Genomic DNA, 18,146 nt, shown 5'->3' with positions numbered 1-18,146 from the left:
TGATAATTTATTCTAATTTTAGAGTTTCTCTTCAAGAAAGGTATTCAGATTTTCACCTTTGTCCCCATTGTTTCTGCCTTTCCCTAATGCTTTGTCACCTCGCTCTAGAAGTGCAGTGGTGACTACAAAGGCAACACTGTTAGGATGATGTCAGTCAGAAATCAGTATGAGCCATTTCTCCATTAGAGACAGATTTCCACCATATGAGGGCATTCCCAAGGTATTTCAGAACAGAAACATGGTCTGCAATATCTCAAGTTTTTTCAAACTTCTGAAAGCCCCCAGAATGAGGGGGGGGGGAAACTACAGCCAAAGTTTTTATAACTTGTATTTAGAGTTAATATAACTAATTTTTCTCCCACCAAATTGGGTGAAAGAAAAGAACATTTAAGAAAAAAAAGAAGTACCACAAATATTTCTGCTATCCATTGTTTGGTCAGAGTGAGCGAGTATGCAGCTTTGGATAATGGCGTTCATTTGCCATCAGATTCTTTGCATTTTTACAATCAAATAACTCTTTGCTCCCTTTTAATGATTCACAAGGTAAGCTATCTAAGTTATCTACTTCATTAGGCTTAATAGGTAGGGCTGGCCCTAATAAGAGGTGGTGTGTTGTTGTTTTTTACTTTAATTGACTATAAACTACAGACAATGTATTTAGCAAGTGCTGCTACTTATGCAGAAATATCTGCATAAGTATCTACCAGAATTCCAACTTCATGCCAGCTGTGGAGGTCTGATATAGGTCCTCCTATCAGTCCAAGTATTCCAGCTGGCAGGGTCCAGGAGAAGAGTGTTATCTGCCATTGCATCTGCCCTTCCGAACATCTTGCTCCCCAAGTGAGGTCCAACCCTCCTGACCTTCCATAAGAGCCTAAAGACCTGACTTTGCCAGTAAGCTTGGGGCTCCAATGAAGAAGCATCACAGTGGAGGTGGTTGATCAATTAATAAAGACCCCACTTCCCCTCCATTCTATCTTTTAATTGGGCTGCAATATTTGGCTCTTCATTGTATTTTATTTATGCCTTTTTAGCTTTGTATAGCTGCCCAAAGTTACCCTGAGATAATAAATTTTACAAATAAATAAATAATAAAAATACCTAAGACTACAAATCTTATCCTGGTTTACATCTATTCGGCTTAGATTCAGGAAAGCAGCAGACTATATAGATCCCTTTTAAACCCTTATAAAAGATGAAAATAAGGAAATACCCCTAAATACAGAAAGGATGAAATACAGAATACCTTTTTTGTTTTTTAGGCCTTCCATGTACTAGATATTTTCACATGGCTTCAGAAAGCTCATATGCAGCTTTCCAAAGCAATATGTTCGTGTCACTTCTATAAGTGACTGACAACTTAGACATAAAAGCTAAAGGCAACATAACAAACTGCAATAGAATGCAAAATAAAGAAAGCAAAGGAATAAAAACAGTTGGCAGCAGCATAGTAATTAAATTGCACTGAAATCAAATGAAATGGGGATCATCTTTGACCCTGCTTTGACAGACATGTCCATGTGCTTTTCTTGGAAATGATACAGAAGTAGTTTTCCAGTGTATTCTGGATCTTTTATTATTATTATTTTCCAGTCTTGCTTACAATTCAGGAATTGTGGACTCTCACCCAATTCTAATTAAGTGTAATTAGAATTAGAATGAATTAGCATTAATTAAGCTAACGTTGCCTAGGTGCTATCATCCAGCAGAGCAAAAGCATTTTGCTTATGGTTACAATCAACAAAGTTTTTAGGGGCTAGGAAGACAGAGTTCCACAACCAATGATACCCAAGTGTTATCACTGCTCTTTTAATCACTGTCATCTAATTGTCCAATGTGGGCAACAAGGAATTAAAGTCATTTGCCTCTATGATCCTTTTCACTTTGGGCAGTGATTGACATAAGGAGAACAAGCAACCATGGGTGGAAATGAGACGTTATTCTCACTGACAGCATGTCAAAACATGGGGCCACTTTAAACTTTATGTCCATTAAAGAACATAATAGTCAGGAAGATTCCTATCGTGATGGATCATCTTCAGATATCTGCAGTCCTGATCCTTGCTACAATTGTCTTACAAAAGAAAGGAAAGTCCCCTTTGTCATATGGTCTGGATACATGAGGAATTACATTCCATGTTCTTTATCCAGCCTGGGTTTGTAATCTTCTCCACAAATGTTTGGAATTTTTGAAATTTGATGCATGTTCAAGAGAATAGAAACATGCAATTAAAAATTCCTTTTGCTTGTTTCATTTAGACAACTGTTATGAGACCATGCGCTTCTAGAGAATTTTCTTCTTTCTTATCATCTAAAGCAGAAGTGGTACTTACTAAAAGCTCTTTTTCTGCCTACTAGGCCTCTATTCTTTTCATATTCTGTTTTAAAAGGATTACTGTAGTTTTCGGAGTATAAGACACACTGGAGTATAAGACGCACCTACCTTTTTGGTGAGGAAAAGAAGAAAAAGATATTTCCCTCTACCTCTGAGCAATTTTGCCTCGTTGCAGCAAACAGCAAACAGCCTGCTTTACTTTCATTTTCGTTTTCAGCATAGCTTGATTAGTACAAGGGAAAAAAAAATCTGCTCCAGCAATTTACCTCTTTGCAGCAAGCAGCAGAGCCCTGCGCAAAACAGCTGAGAGCAAATCAGCTGAGAGTCGGGAGGCCGATCCAATCAACTTGTGCTAATTAGGCTGTGCTGAAGCTGAAAGGAGCTGGGGTTTTTTTTTGCTGTTTGCTTGCAAGGAGGTAACTGTTGCAAGGCAGAGGCCAAAGAGTGGGGGCCAGTGGATGGGTGGGGCTACATTCGGTGTATAAGACGCACCTAAATTTTCACCCCCTTTTTGGGGGGAAAAAGGTGCATTTTATACTCCGAAAAATACGGTATGAATGGAAAGAGCTGCATGGGCTAGTCATACTTTTTTACAAAAAAAAAAACCCATAAAAACCCAGGAAGAATTAGGCATCCCAGCACTGAGGACTTTTTTCTTTATTAGAGAAAACAGCTCATTGAACATTTGGTGTTGCTTGATATGTGGTAAGAATTAACATACCTATTAAGACACAAAATAGGACACCATCTAGTCAAAATACTCAGTACTAAACTAAGGACAGAAGTCATTCTTTGTCCAGCTTTCTCAAGAAATGTAGCACTTAGACTTATATACTGCTTCACAGTGCTTTACAGCCCTCTCTAAGCAGTTTACAGAGTCAGCATATTGCCCCCAAACAATCTGGATTCTCATTTTACTAACTCGGAAGGATGGAAGGCTGTGTCAACCTTGAGCTGGTGAGAGTTGAACTGCCAAATTGCTGGCAGCCAGCAGTCAGCAGAAGTAGTCTGCAGTACTACATTCTAACCACTGCGCCACCACAGCTCTTAATTCTTATAATTCACCAAGTTCCTGAGGACATGGTTATTCTATTTGATTATGTGTTATTAAGTTGGTGTTAATTCTTAGTCACCACATACATAGATTATCTTCAGAGTGACCTCTTCTCAACCTGGTTCTTCAAATCTTCCAACAGTTCACCTATCACCACAGCAATTGAGTTTTTGTCTTTCTTCCATTTTCTCAGCTTTATAAACTTCTCAATAGAGCTAGGTCTTTGTACAATGGGTCCAAAGTATGGTATTTGTGGACATTTGTATGATAATTTTTTGTTACGATCCATATTTTTTTTTCTTGGCTATTCATGATATTCTCCAGTTTTGATGTTGAATTTTCTCTAACATCAAAATTAAAACATGTCAATACTCTTTCTATCTTGCATTTTCAAAGTCCAATGTTTACTTCCATTGAGTGCCACAGAAAAAGCCATTACTAATTAAAGATTTTGATCTTTGCAGGTATATAGATTCATAGGGCATTTAATATCTTTTGTAACACTTTCAATGCTATTCTACCAAATGATAACTTGGAGTGTATTTATTGCATGCTTGTTACTGTACTGTTGAGAGTTGAATGTAAAATGCAGAACCTATACAATATATTAATATTTTCATCGCAAATATGGATATAATCAGAAATATTTTAATTTAAGAAAACATCTGTATTATTAGCATAAAACCATTGTAAAACAATATCCATTTTTGAAAAGTTAAGAATATTGCCATCCCTAAATAAGAAGCTTGTTTGATATTTTTTTTTAATCACACTTTAAATAAATAATAAATAATAAACTCTTTTGGCAGATACCGACTCTGGGCAGATTCTGTTGCAGAGATGTTTGGCGGCCTTGACATCTGTGCAGTCAAAGCTGTTCACAGTAAGGATGGCAAAGATTATATCATTGAGGTGAGGAGAGCTGAATGAATAGAATGTAAGTACCATTTAAACAAAGAGATTCAACATGGCAACCCATCAACATGGCAACCCATCCTGTCTTGCCCATCCAGCAGTTCTAAAGCATTATTGCAAGTAGATAAATGGGTACCACTCCAGTGGGAAAGGCTAGTTGCGTGAAGAGAATGAGGGCCAATGCTGGACTTGCTTGGATGCAAGGTGAGATGGGTGGAAGAGGCCCTGGAAGAAATCACCAACCCAAATGCTTCTAGCCAGCTGGTACAAGCTAGTTTACCTCCCATGGTTCGTCATGGATAAGTACGCAAACGCAAAACTGAACAAACCAGCAATTAGGCTGTCAAGATACTCTGTAACATAGCATTGTAGAGCTCCCTGACAAATGTATGCCATACAAAATTAATAAAGCACAGCAACCCATCCAGACACATATGCAGTTATTTCAGCACTTTGCCTACATATCTTTTTCACCTATTCCATCTTAGAACTGATTCATTTAACTGATTTAATAGAAGACAGAGCATTTGGCTTCAGAATAGTATGGTATTAGCTATTCTCAGGTTTATACATCTATGTCAAAATAATTAGGAAGCACTTTTCCATTTCAGTCTGCCAGGCCCTTTCAAGCACCTTTTGTAGCTTTAAATCACAAGGAATAGGGCTTTTCCTCCTAGGATGCACTTTGAAACAAGGTGAATGCTATGAATGGAAATAATAAAGGGCAGGGAAACAAAACCTCATATTAACTTGAAAAAAAATAAAATAAACCTAGCAGTTCAATAACAATGTTCAGGATTCATGATCTAACTCAACTTCCTTTTCCACTTGCTTCATTGGTATAGATGACAAGTACATGATCTAACAGAGAGAGAGAAAGAGGCAGAACAAAGTTGAATGCCCTGTGATAGAGAGGGCTCCTGTCTCTTTTCATCACCCAGCTTTTATAGACTGCACCACAATGGGATGTGTAGACTGAACTTTGTGCTGTTTTCATTAGACTTGGGAAGCCAGCCAACTCAGAGGAAGGAAAGAGTAGATTATGCACATCAAAGTGGTGATATAAGAAAAGAAAAAGTTTAAAGCAGAGAGAAATGGAACAATGCTAATCAAAGGCTGGCGGAGTCTAAAGATAAGAAAACCAATGACCTTGTTGGCGTCCATGAGACCAGAAAAAGGGAACTTTCCTGCTCCTGTGTCTTTTAAACAAAAACTTAGCAGGTGCATGGTGTTTTCCAGATGTTTTGTTATAATCCCCGCAATCCCTCACCATTGGTCAAGATAATTGAAAATGATAGCTGAACTCCAAACACCTGTAAGGCACCAGCTTACCTCATTGAGTTAGCTTTCTTCAGATGCTGATTTTAATATTTCTTCAGGAGGTTCTAATATGTATTACTGCAGTTCTCTGTTTGGCCAAACCCCAAAATGAAGCCTTGAATCAAGAGTCGCAGCTTTTTTGAGATTCCAGCTAAAACAAAATAAGGAAACTCCCCAAGGAGCTTGTGGGTGGCGTGAATAATAAATCCTTCTGTCCCTCTTTATCAGGGACACTCTAGCTCTAAACAAAAAGCCTGAAGTTTTTTGAAGTAAAGCTGGCCATGCTGAGAGAAACTTATTTGTCGGAGTGGAGAGGGTCAGACCATGGAGAGGGATGGATATTTGAAAATCATCAAAGCTGAAATGAAAAACCTGCTCAAGGGAGGGGGGAGAAGATAATCAGGGCAACTGGAGAGAAAAATGAGCAAATGTCCTTGGTTACCATATGAGGATGCTGGAATGGAGACTCAGTGTCTGCCCTGCTGTAAACTCCACCAACGCAGGGAGGTGAATAGAGCCTGCCTACTGCAACATTCAGGGCCACTGACATATCCAAATAGCTGCATGTGGGAGAGCATTCCCACCCACTGAGCCTTGGGAAGCTGATGAGAACCACATGAGCCCTCCAGGACCAGCACATTCTTCTGCTGCATAAATGTCCTGCAGGAATCAGTGACAGGTCAAAGGTTATGTGACACAAGTGTGCTGCCAGGAAGGGGGTGGGCGGAATCTCTGCTTTTTCTATTTCTTCTCTTCCTGTAAGTCAAGCAAGAGCAACTGTCATGTGGGTCACTTTTAATAGTTAACACAAAATTGTACTCGCCAAAACCGTCATATGGAGGTGGAATATATACATTATAGGTGGCTTCAGGCCAAAATCAAATGACTTTTCTTCTGATTATTCCAAGTTAGACTTTAGAAATCCTAGGAGCACTATTGATACAAAGCATTTAAAAGCACAATCTAGGAAACTGGAAAGCAGCACAGGATATTAACAGATTAGGTTTTTATTGTACAGCTGCTCTGTTTCGTTCTATAATTTTACAAGAGATCTAAACAATATTCTGCATTTCTAATTCTCCCATCTTTTTTCACAGCCATTTCAGCTATTTTTTTAATCAAAACAGGTATTGATTTAGAAGAAAAAGGTAGAATAGGTATATGGTGGGTTTTTTAATTGCTAGACATAAGAATCCTCTGTCTGAAAAGCATTTCATTTCTGGTCCTACCTTCATGTACGATACAGGTTGTCTATTTACCATCATCATTGCAGGCATTGAAGATAACTGCCTCCCAAACCATAAACTGTGGTTATTCCATCCCCCATCTCTAAGGAGAGAACATACATTAAAAAATGAAGGGAAAGCAAAGTAAGAAGGGCTGTTCTTTAAAAGTTGATCAATATTTCTGTTAATAGTGATTTCATTTGTGATATAGTGAAATCTTTCCAGTAAAAATAGAAAACTAAGAAAAGTTAAATCACTCATTGTTTTCCCAGTTGAACAAATCCAAATTTTAATACAAAGCACAATTTTATTTCTCCATCTAGACCACATAAAGATGCAGTTCTACTCCCTTGCGTAATTTTCCATCTAGTCTGTCCCTGCTCCTGAATTGCGCACATATAGATATGTCTCAGGATCCTACCTTGGGGCTTTCTGCAGAAATACAATAACTATCTACGCCTAAAAGGTACTGTTGGAAAGAGCAGTGCCTAGCCAATCATACAAGCAGATAGTAAGGAAATTTATGTTTGGAAGATAACCCAAATCTGGATAATGAGCACTGAATGCAGAAAAGTTTCACCATCACTGGGCTATAGAATTAATTCTATATATATTAATGGGAAATTCAGATACTGGAAGTCACAACCACTTACTTAGCCCACCCATTTTAAGGACTGCAATGAGAATTACATAGGAAGATAAGAAAGAATCACAACCCAGATCCAAACATGAATTATCTTTAATAAAAGAGAATTGCAGCAAACCCTATAGGATGACTGCAGAGTTGCAGCAAATGCTGTAAAACGAAACCCTATAGAATGAATATTCCTATTGACATGCTTCCAAAAGCAGCTGATCCTTTTTTAAAAATCTTTTAAATCACAAGTACAATAAGGGAGGTGTACAATTAGATATAAATCACAAGAGCAATCAAATCAATAAAATAATTTTTTTTGAAATATGCATCCATCCCCTTCTAAAATTGTGCATACTGTACAATTGTGCATACTGACATGTTATTTTGAAAGCATTCATGTATGGATATTTATTTCCTATTGCTTATATACTGCCATAGTTGTGCACCTCTAGGTGGCTCCCAAACCTAAAAGCCAAACTATATAAATATATGGGAATACTCATTAAAAATAATGTACCATTAGGATAGCATGCTGCCAAACAGCAAGCAGGCAAAGGGCAGATGTTAATGTCCAAAGGCTGTTCATTTGTGTGATATGGTATATGGAAATTTCTGGAACAGCCTTTTTTAGCATCTTTCTGAAGATGAGTTAAACCCAATCAGATGTCCTTAGCAGATAACCAGGTTGAGAAAATGTTCATCTTTTAGATTAGCTACTTATACAGTAGCAGACGAAGAGACATTTTCTTAATCAATTGTCAGTTCCTCCACTTCAAAATATAATCATTTCATTGTTCTTTGTATTTAGCCCTACTGCTTGATGTAAATGTCTAGTTAACCTTATGCTACTGGACAAGCTCATGTGATGTTTTTAATGAGTTCTTTTGATAATCCAAATTTCCTGACTCATGAAACTCATGGAAACAGGAATGTTTAGCCTACAGATTTCATGGAATTAGGGAAGTAGTAGAAGAAAAGGGGCTTTCCATGTAGATTTCTCTCTTTGACCATATCCCTCCTTTCTCTGAGATAGTTTTATCAGGAAAAAACAAGTGTAATGAAGACAGCCACAAACCTTGTACAGGGTAAAGATCAGAACTGCATAGCTGGGTCAACCTGTTTTCTTCTCAGCTGCTACATTAATGTCTTGTTTCCAGAAACAAGGAAAAACAGTTTTGCACTGAGTTTCTTGTGTTTATCTCAGCATTAGAAGATCACTTTGTGTCCACTCTTAGACTATAAATTAATTTTAAATAATTGCTTCTTGTTTAATGCAGAAAGCTTTATTTTCCAATATACTTTAATGGTGTGATAACACTTGTGATTTTTAAGTTTCTATTGCTGCTTCTACTTGTTTTAATTTTATTTTACTTCCTATTTCTATACTGTATTTTCTTTTTACTGTTGCATTTCAACTGTAATTGTTTTTGAGATTTTTTTTAATGGAAAGCAATATACAACTAACAGTCAATTTGTAGTAGTTAAGGCCTTGGGCACAAAGCCAGTCAGATGACCTTGAGCCAGCCAGTCTCTCAGCCCTAGGAAGAAGGCAATGGTAAACCACTTCTGAAAAGCCTTCCACTTCTGGAAGAGCCTGTAGTACAGTGGACTAAAGCACTGTTATTAACATCTGCTGCTTGCAATTACTGCAAGTTCAAATCTCACCAGGCTCAAGGTTGACTCAGCCTTCCATCCTTTCAAAGGTAGATGAAATGAGGACCCAGATTGTGGGGGCAATAAGCTGACTTTGTATAAATATACAAAAGTATGAAGGCTATTGCTTAACGCATTGTAAGCCGCCCTGAGTCTCCAGAGAAGGGCGGCATAAAAATTAAAGTAAAAAAAAAAAAAAAAACCTTGCTAAGAAAATGCAGGGAATAATTCAGGCAGTCATCAAGAGTCAACACTGACTTGAAAGTATAAATAAAAATTGACAATTATTTCAGATAGATAGAAAAACTGATGAACATCTCATGCTCATATCATTACTCACCTGGGCCCGCTAGAAGACAGTTTTCTAGAAATTATGAGCTAATTTCTCCAGCCTTGATTTTATAAGGTCCACCCCATCTTTTGTACTAAGATAACTGATACATAAAAATAACAGTTTAACCAGTTTCCTACAGCTTTGGTTATTTACTACTTTAGAATTGGAAACATGATACCCACGGGTGGGGAAGGTGGCATAAGACAACATTTGGGTTGCAATGTTGGGACACAAACTACACGATATACATATTTATGTGCCACATTGGGATACAAGTAGAAAAGACAGAATTTGTGTTGTGGTGTCACATTTCAACATTTTCACATTATTGCAGACCCTCATGATTGGCAGGGTTGCTTTCCAAGTCATGAACTGGTGTCCTTTCCTTTCACCGTTTTGGTACATTCTTGGTCACAATATTAGACATCAGGAGGAGGTGAATACAATTTTTGTAGTTTTGAAAACTTTTGCAACTTCTAAGCCTATTGGTGTTTTCTTTTTCATGGAAGATCTTCTGACTACATATGGAGTCAAAAAGAGAGTAAGTTGACTATTATCACTCGGATGGAGAACATCCCAATTGCTATTTTATTGAATAGAACTACAAAGACTTGGGAGATATGAGGGCACCATCTTGTGGTCAGAATAAGCATATAGATATAATTTCAGAGGAAATATTTTTCACATAAAATCTAAAACTGTAGATAAAAAATGTAACTAAAGAGAGAAGAAACCAATCTTTATTGGTTTGTGAAGAGTTCCATGTCATTCTTGCTCATCTTATATTGTAATCAATTTTTCCACCCTGCAAATTTGCATAGCATTAAAAACTTGGTATTGCTGTCAAATCTGGGCCCTGACAGCATGGGTGAGCCTGCTTCTTGGTTATATTTATTATGTAATGTTATGGTTCTCAGCATTTATGCTACTTTATGCAGTGTTATTTATGTTTTTAATCATTGGTTGTGTTTTTATTTTGTTGTCTGCCTTGAGTAATTTATATTAGATGGTTAGCCATATAAACGTAGTAAATGAAAGTATCTTGGCCGACTTCACACCTTATACTAAAATGTAGTGCTTCTTTTAAAAACTGCACAAATTGCACAAATCCATCCAAGTAAGTAAACTATCATCAGGCAAACTATGGCTTAGCATATTATATATAAAGGAGCAAAGAATAGAGAAGATTTTCAGCCAAGACTGAAACTGTTAAATTTGTCAAGGAAAACCTAAAATTTTCTTTCAGCAATTTGCACAATAGTTAGATCAGTTGCAATCCCATCCTTGTGAAATATGGAGAGATTTGATTCTTTCCTGTATTGGGAAAAGTTGATTGTGTTTTAACTTAACAAATATGATGTCATTGAAACAGCGTCACATTTTTAAAAAGCTTCTGACTTGTATAGAAAACTGATACACAAGGGAGCAGGAAGCAAAGCCACAATGTTCTTGAACATGTGTTTTGCAGTGTCTGAGCTTTTCTGCTGCACTAGGAAACATAACCAGATTGAAAAGAATGTTTTCCTTGTTTCAACAGGTGATGGACAGCTCAATGCCTCTGATAGGAGAGCACGTGGAGGAAGATAGGCAGCTTATAGCTGATATGGTGGTCTCTAGGATGACACAGACTTTAATGACTGTGGGATCTTCTCCTTCACCTCTGAGGCCTTGGGTAAGAACAGGAGGCATCTTTCAGAGAAATCAATCTAACCAGGTGCCTGGTTTTCAAATGACATTGAAATATATTCTTTTCAAAACTTTCTTAATAAAAAAAAAATTACTCTGAATACTATGCTCTTTTTTCTAGACTCCCTAACTACATTATAGACAAGATATGTAATTCTGTACTTTTTATATAACACAGTAGTTGAGGATACAATCTGAAAAGCTGGACAGAGGGGAAAAGGACTTGAAAATTCATTAAAGTTGTTGTTACAGCAGCATAGACAAATGTGTAAGGGACATGCAGTGCTATTCATTCAACAAGTGCAGAATACTGTAGATTTGCGTGTGTGAATTTCCTTTCTCTCCATCGAGGTTTATCTTTAAAAATTCAAGGTTTATCTTTAAAGAGGCACATGAAAATACTATGCACAAAGCAGCAATACAAATAGTTGGAAATACTAATTTCATCTCTTATCCAAATAAACAGTGATACAAGGCATACTTATTACCTTATTGGCCAGATAGCAAAAATCAAATGGAAGATGTGCACAGATATCTGTATGAAATCCATTCCTCAATGTGGTTAATCCTGAAGACAGCTGTCACATTAGCCATCCCTTCCAAATATTGTAAGCTGTCAAAGTCCACCAAGCCAATCAGCTTCTGAAATAAGGCTAGGAAAATGTATTTAAAAGCTCCTGAATGTTGAATAGTGAATATTCTTATCTCGGAAAGACGTTTAATTGTTGCATTGTGTTCAATCTCAAGTCAGATATAAGTGTCCTTATTTTAGGAACATACTCATTCACAGTATCAATTGTTCTCCAACTGACCAGGAAGTCTAAGAGTGCCATGGAGGAGATTGGTGGGCTGCCTTTTCATTTTGTTCCTTTTAACTTTGCTTTAATCTTATTTTAACTGTTTTAAGAATAGCTTTTATATCATTTTACTGTTTTATCTGTAAACCACCCAGAGGCATGCAAGTGTGATTAATATAGCATTAATATAAAGGAGACTTTTCCCTTTAGAGACGCTCCAGTAGGATTTCCCTGAAAGGCCATTATGGCACTCTAGTATGTCACTTACCATCCTGATGTTCTGCAGGTTGCTCAGATCCTTATAAAAGACACCAGACAGGTCTCAAGATTGCAAGGTTTGTCCTAAGGAGCTTTTAAGATAGACTGTACTAGAATTAGTTAGGCTTCATTAAGTGAACCTGACTTTAAAGTAAAGAAGCATTAGAATAGGATTTTGGCTTATTAAAGGCTATGCAAAAAAACAACTCAGCTTTCCCTATTGTATTGCATGAATCTGCACCTACCTAAATTCTTCCTTTTACTCAGATAAGGAATACAAGTTTAAGAAGTATTACACATTTGCTAAAGTTACATAGTTTCCATGCCCATCTACAACATATTCTCCCCATTTATTCTAGCTGCAGCCAAGGATTAACTATAAATAGAGGCTTATAATATACTAGATCAGTGATGGTATTTTAGGCGCTGAGTGTCCAAAGTATGTGCGCCCAAACTGCAAGGCGGGCATGCGTGGCAGAGATCTGAAACAGAGCTGGGGCGACAGCACACATGCCCACAGAGAGGGTTCTGTGTGCTACCTCTGGCACACGTGCCACAGGTTCGCCACCACTGTACTAGATAATTGGATCATTTAAACAATGCAGTTAAAATGAACAGCGGTAGATGCAAGCATTTCGTATTGACTCGTCAGTACCAAATTTACAATAACAGAGTTAAAAGCGACATAGAACATAGGGTCTAGTGAGAGCGCTAGTGAAACATGTGACGTATGTGGAAACCAGCCTATGACAAAACTTACGCCCACGGAAGGCATAGTGTGACTTACAGTTGTTTCTGAACACACAAAGGAGGTTTCAATCGATTGATGACAACCGCTTCGGCGAAACGCAGAAAACGAGAGTTCCTGTGGCATAGCAAAATTTTGAACGCAGTGTTTAAATTGACTTGGTGACCCATAGCTAGTATAGGTAGCAGAAGACGGCATTTTGTGGCCATGGTTTGCTGTTGGATTACTCAGTACTGTCTGAACCCATTTCAGAAAGTCCGCCTTCATTCTGAAAGCCAGGCACCTATCAGTTCTACCAACGTAATTGTCTCTGTAATTACTAATTGGTAAATACAATGGGCTTTGGTGCTGATAGGTTGTGCTTCCTTGATTGAAGGTAGCGGTATCATTGTTCTAGAGATATTTCCTTACCTACAGACTAATATAGGTTAAAAAAAAAGTGTGAGTGGGACTTACTTCCAACTTCCTGCTAACTTTCCCATTGACTTTCCTTACAGAAAGCAGGCAGTGTTGGAAATGACAATCATGTGATTGCAACTGAGCACAGAGCACAGCACTACCGAAACAGCTACAACTTTGCCAAATTTCAATCCCACAGGAGTCCCAAATCCTGTATTTTAGAGACATTTGAGATATGTTAATTGAAAAATGGTTGCCCTATGATGCTTACCCAATTTAAGGTTACAAAAAAATCAAACAGACTCAAGAGTTTTAGTAGTAGTTAATTTGAAATTGCTATGGGCAATACATAATATTATTCTGTTGATTCTCTTTGTGATATTCTGACTGCACTGTCTTTATTTCAAGCCTCCATCATTGAAATCACAAATGTCAGGACCACATCTCGGACAGCTTTCCCAACCCCGACCACCACCTCAAGGTACTACCTCTGCCATGTAATTTTTAAGAGTGAGGTACTAGTTTCCTTTGTAAATGTATGAGTAATGAAATGCGGCTGTCAAGATTTCTGCTGATTTTTTGAGAGGAATATGGTGACAGGGCAGGGTTAAGCTTAATAAATTACAGCAGTATTTATAGAGAAGGCAAAAAGATTAAGAATATATATTTCTACTCAGACAGTCCATCCTGAAAAAATATTAGATTTAACATCCAAACTTAATAAGGAAACAGAAGCAATGCCAACAAAAACTTGAGAAATGTTGAAATATATTTTTGTTTCAGATGCGCAGCTTGGCCACAGATTGAAGTTACAGATTTTAAAAATTAAAGAGCACAATTTAAAATGCAGTTTATTAGGGGAAAGTTAGGGAACTGAGACAATAAAGATGTTTTTTTTTAATCTTTTGCTAAGTTATAGCAAGGATCTATAAACCAGTGGTGGGTTGCTCTCGGTTTGCACCGGTTCGCAAGAACCGGTAGTAAAAATTTGTAGTAGTTCGTAGTTCGGAGAACCGGTAATAACATTGGCTGGCCATGTCCCCGAACCGGTCCCTGGCCCAGTCGCCGCTCGCTTACCCCGCCCACCTGATCAGGGGCTTTTTTTTTTTAACTTTTAAAAGCATTTTTTTCTACAATCTCTTCGGCTGAAAAAATGCTTTTAAAAGAAAAAAAACTGCCTCTGATGATCGCGTGGCTCAGCTGGGATCGTCAGAGGCTTTTAAAAGCATTTTCTTCTGCAACCTCTTAAGGTTGTAGAAAAAATGCTTTTAAAAGTAAAAAAAAAAAGTTGGTCACGCCCACCGTCATATTACCCCCCCACCAAGCCACGCCCACAAAATAAGCCCCACCCACAGAACCGGTAGTAACAAAATTTAGAACCTACCCCTGCTATAAACATCTGGGCCAGTGGTTATGTGTGACAAGTGACTGTAATGGGAGTGCTCAAAGTGGCTTTCCTGAGAGACTTGCCATTTACAAAATGGCTGTTAAGAGTTGGCACCACTAGACAGAAAACAGAAGAAAAGTAGTGACCCACTCTTCTTTCACCCTTCTAAGTTAGTGTATTGGTATCAGCCCGAGTTAACCTTTTGGCAGTTTCTCTGTTCATAGGTACTGATTCTTTAAAGAAGTCAGCTATCTAGGGGAGCCATATATTCAGTCTCCTTTATGAAAGTTTTCCAAAGTTGACTTTGGAGAAAAAATGCAGAGATAATATATTCATAGGAACAAGAGACATTTTAAAATCCTTGAAAGTTTTCATATTTCTTAGAACTCTTCATCAGCTGTTTTATAATTATAAATGATTAATAATCCAAGAAAAGGGGTTGTCCAGTCTTCCAACAAACTTGTATCAATTCAGAATCATAATATTGATGAAGATCAGACCTTTTATAAAAACTAATCTTGTTTTACAGACTGTGTCTGTATTCCTTTGCTCCAGGTGGCCCATGGCAGCCTCAAGGATCACAGTCAGGAGCCCCACCCCAGCAAAGGCTGTCCCCACAGGGTCAGCAACCTCTGAGCCCTCAGTCCACCTCATCCCAGCAGCAGAAGTCACCAGGATCTCCCCAGCAAACTAGATCATCATCAGGAAGCTCACCAAGTCAGCCTTCCAAATTAGGCACGTTTCCCGCCCAGCAACCTCGGCCTCCAGCACAAGGATGGGCTCCTGGTCAAGGATTCAGTGAACCTTCTAAGCAGCATCCTCATTTAAAGTATGTGGGGGTTTTTTTTACAATGGATAATTCTTGCAATTTAAAGTCAAGGTCAAGCCATTATGAGTCTCTCCAGAATACACCACCAAAACAAGTGCATGCACGAGAAACTCAACAACTGAACATAAAGGGAAGACTACATTAAACTAATTTTTGGCAGTCTTATATAGGGAGAAGCATTTTCCAGCTTAACCACAGCCCACCCTGAAAATAATATTCAAACCTAATATAACTCCCAATGATATGGTAATGTTAAAAGTTTGTGAACCCTTTTGAATTGTCATGAGTGGATAAATATGACATAAAGCATCACAGAAGCCTTAAACCTAGATAAAGAAAAGCCTATTAAAAAAATAAGTCAAACTTATTGAAATTCTTCATTTTTTACTGAGGAAAATGATCCAAAGCTAAATATATATGGCAAAAGCTTGTGAGCCTTTGCTTTTAGGAATTGGTATGCCCTCCTTGGTCAGCAATAACTGTAACTAATTATTTGTGATAATTATTATTTGTTGATCTCTTCTGAACATTAGCCTGAAGGAATTTTAGCCCATTCCTAATTACAGAATCAACTTAAGGATGTTGATGGGCTTTTTCAAGTGAATTGCCCACTTCCACAATATTTCTATAGAATTAAAGCCAGGACTTCAACTTGACCATTTCAAAATATTACGTTTCTTCTGCTTTTGCCATTCTTTGGTCATATAACTTCTGTTTTGGATCATTGATTTGCTGCTCTTCACCTCAGCAAATCACCTCATTGATTTGCTGAGCTTCACCTCAGACAGATATCGTATTTTCCTGTACAATTTGCTAATACAATCCAAAATTCATAGTTCCATCGATGATGAAAATCGCCTGGTCTAAACACCTGCAAAGCTGGCCCAAGGCATGACATTGCAACATTTCACATACGTTTGCCACACAAAAATGTAGCTTTAGATCATTGTCTTCAATAAATCAATGGACAAGTATGTTTTTGATTCATAGGTTTAATGCTATTTAGTTTTTAGTATTTATGTGGAGATCACATTTTAGGTCATATTTATGCATATTGAAAACTCACAAAAGGATGTATAAACTTTTAAGCATCACTATTGTTGTCTAACAGTAGTAACCCACTACTTCCTAAAGCTTCTAAATTTTATCAAGGAAATAACCAGATTTTTATTCCTTTTTCTTATTTTTTTCAGCAAATCACAATCCTTGACAAACACCTTCAACATCTCAGACTCTTCACAGCGAGGTATCACAAATGAAGATGAGGCAAAGGCTGAAACCATCCGCAACTTGAGGAAGTCATTTGCTAGCCTGTTTTCTGATTAGCATCACAATCCAACCTTAGAGCAATTTTGGATATTTGGGTCTTCTTTTCTTGCAAATTCCTCACTCATTTTATAGTTCCCTATACAAATTTGTCTTTAAATGTATCAGTCATTATAGTTTCTTGTATGTATTCCTATATTCAGCAAAGGGGGAAAAATCAAAAGGCAATTGAATCTGCTTCTCTGTGATCTGGATCCCATTGGCGTCTAAATGCTATCAACTTACAGAAAGCAAACACATGTCCATCATCACCTACACACAGAGGTCATGCACGATCAGGCCTACAGAATGCTGCAGTGCGTATAAACTGCCTTCAACACTCGCTGTGCCATTTACGGCAGATGTGCAGAAAAGAGGCAAGTGAGGTGAAACATATAATCATCTCCCTCAATATTCATTTATCTTAACTATTTTTATCTACTAGCATGATTCTTCATGTCTTTTATAAGTCAGGTTCTAGTTTACTTTTAAAAACTCAATTATAAAACTACTCCTCAGAAAATGTGTTATCTGTGACATCCCCTTCAAATCCAAAATTATTCTTTCTCAATTCAAATTTCCTGAACTAAATTATTTTAATTCTTAGGTAGCACACATTTGAACCATTTTACTTTGTTCGGTATACAACCAGGATGAAATCCATTCTGATTCCCAGGTGCAGCGGTGTATAAAGAGATCGTTTGGAATTAAAATCCTTTGCTTGCTCCGTTACAATAGTGCAATTTACCCAAGACCTAGTATAACTGTCCTATTCCAAAGTAATAAATTAAACTATAATGATGTAAGGCTTTACATTGAAGTACCATGTATGGAAACAAATATACAGGTCTTGAACTATATCAGCATGTCAGAATTCATCTTTGTAGCTGTGTTATCATGCATTTCAGAAAAAATGATTGAAGCAAAGATCTTTCATCGAGACTAGGACTTCACAATGAACTACCTCTCTAGAGAAAGCAAGTCATGAAATTCTTATTTTGTAAAGTTACATACATATATACAAAAGTGATAAAACTGTTTAGAAAGAAGTCGGCCACCATGAAGTACAACTCCTCAATATTTCGAGGCCAGCAAAATAGGAAGTAGCAACTCATTCAGAATAGAACATGGGAAATGTTTCTTCCCGGCCTCAAAGTTTTCCCCAATATCAGTATCCAAATTATGCAGTATGCCATAACATTTTAGCCACCCAATGAAGTCAGGATACAAGTGAAATGTTAAAAGAGATGAGGAAAATATGAG

General features: G+C 37.4%; 1 protein-coding gene across 1 annotated transcript in view; it reads left to right on the top strand.

Annotated features, from left to right (window-relative positions):
• SYN3 (synapsin III) overlaps positions 1 to 17,019 on the top strand; it is a 205,045-nt gene extending 188,026 nt beyond the window's left edge. Inside the window, exons 10-14 of the mRNA XM_034403830.2 lie at positions 4,199 to 4,301; positions 11,012 to 11,146; positions 13,771 to 13,843; positions 15,305 to 15,578; positions 16,772 to 17,019. Coding sequence (XP_034259721.1) covers positions 4,199 to 4,301; positions 11,012 to 11,146; positions 13,771 to 13,843; positions 15,305 to 15,578; positions 16,772 to 16,904 — 718 coding nt within the window. The 3' untranslated portion in view covers positions 16,905 to 17,019. The remainder of the gene's footprint in view (positions 1 to 4,198; positions 4,302 to 11,011; positions 11,147 to 13,770; positions 13,844 to 15,304; positions 15,579 to 16,771) is intronic.
• Positions 17,020 to 18,146: the final 1,127 nt, after the last annotated feature.

This window comes from Pantherophis guttatus, chromosome 7 (assembly GCF_059756535.1).
Source record: "Pantherophis guttatus breed Tessera chromosome 7, ASM5975653v1, whole genome shotgun sequence".
Lineage (NCBI taxonomy): Eukaryota > Metazoa > Chordata > Lepidosauria > Squamata > Colubridae > Pantherophis > Pantherophis guttatus.
Note: the sequence above shows the minus strand (reverse complement) of the source record. Positions and strands in the feature narration are given on the sequence as shown.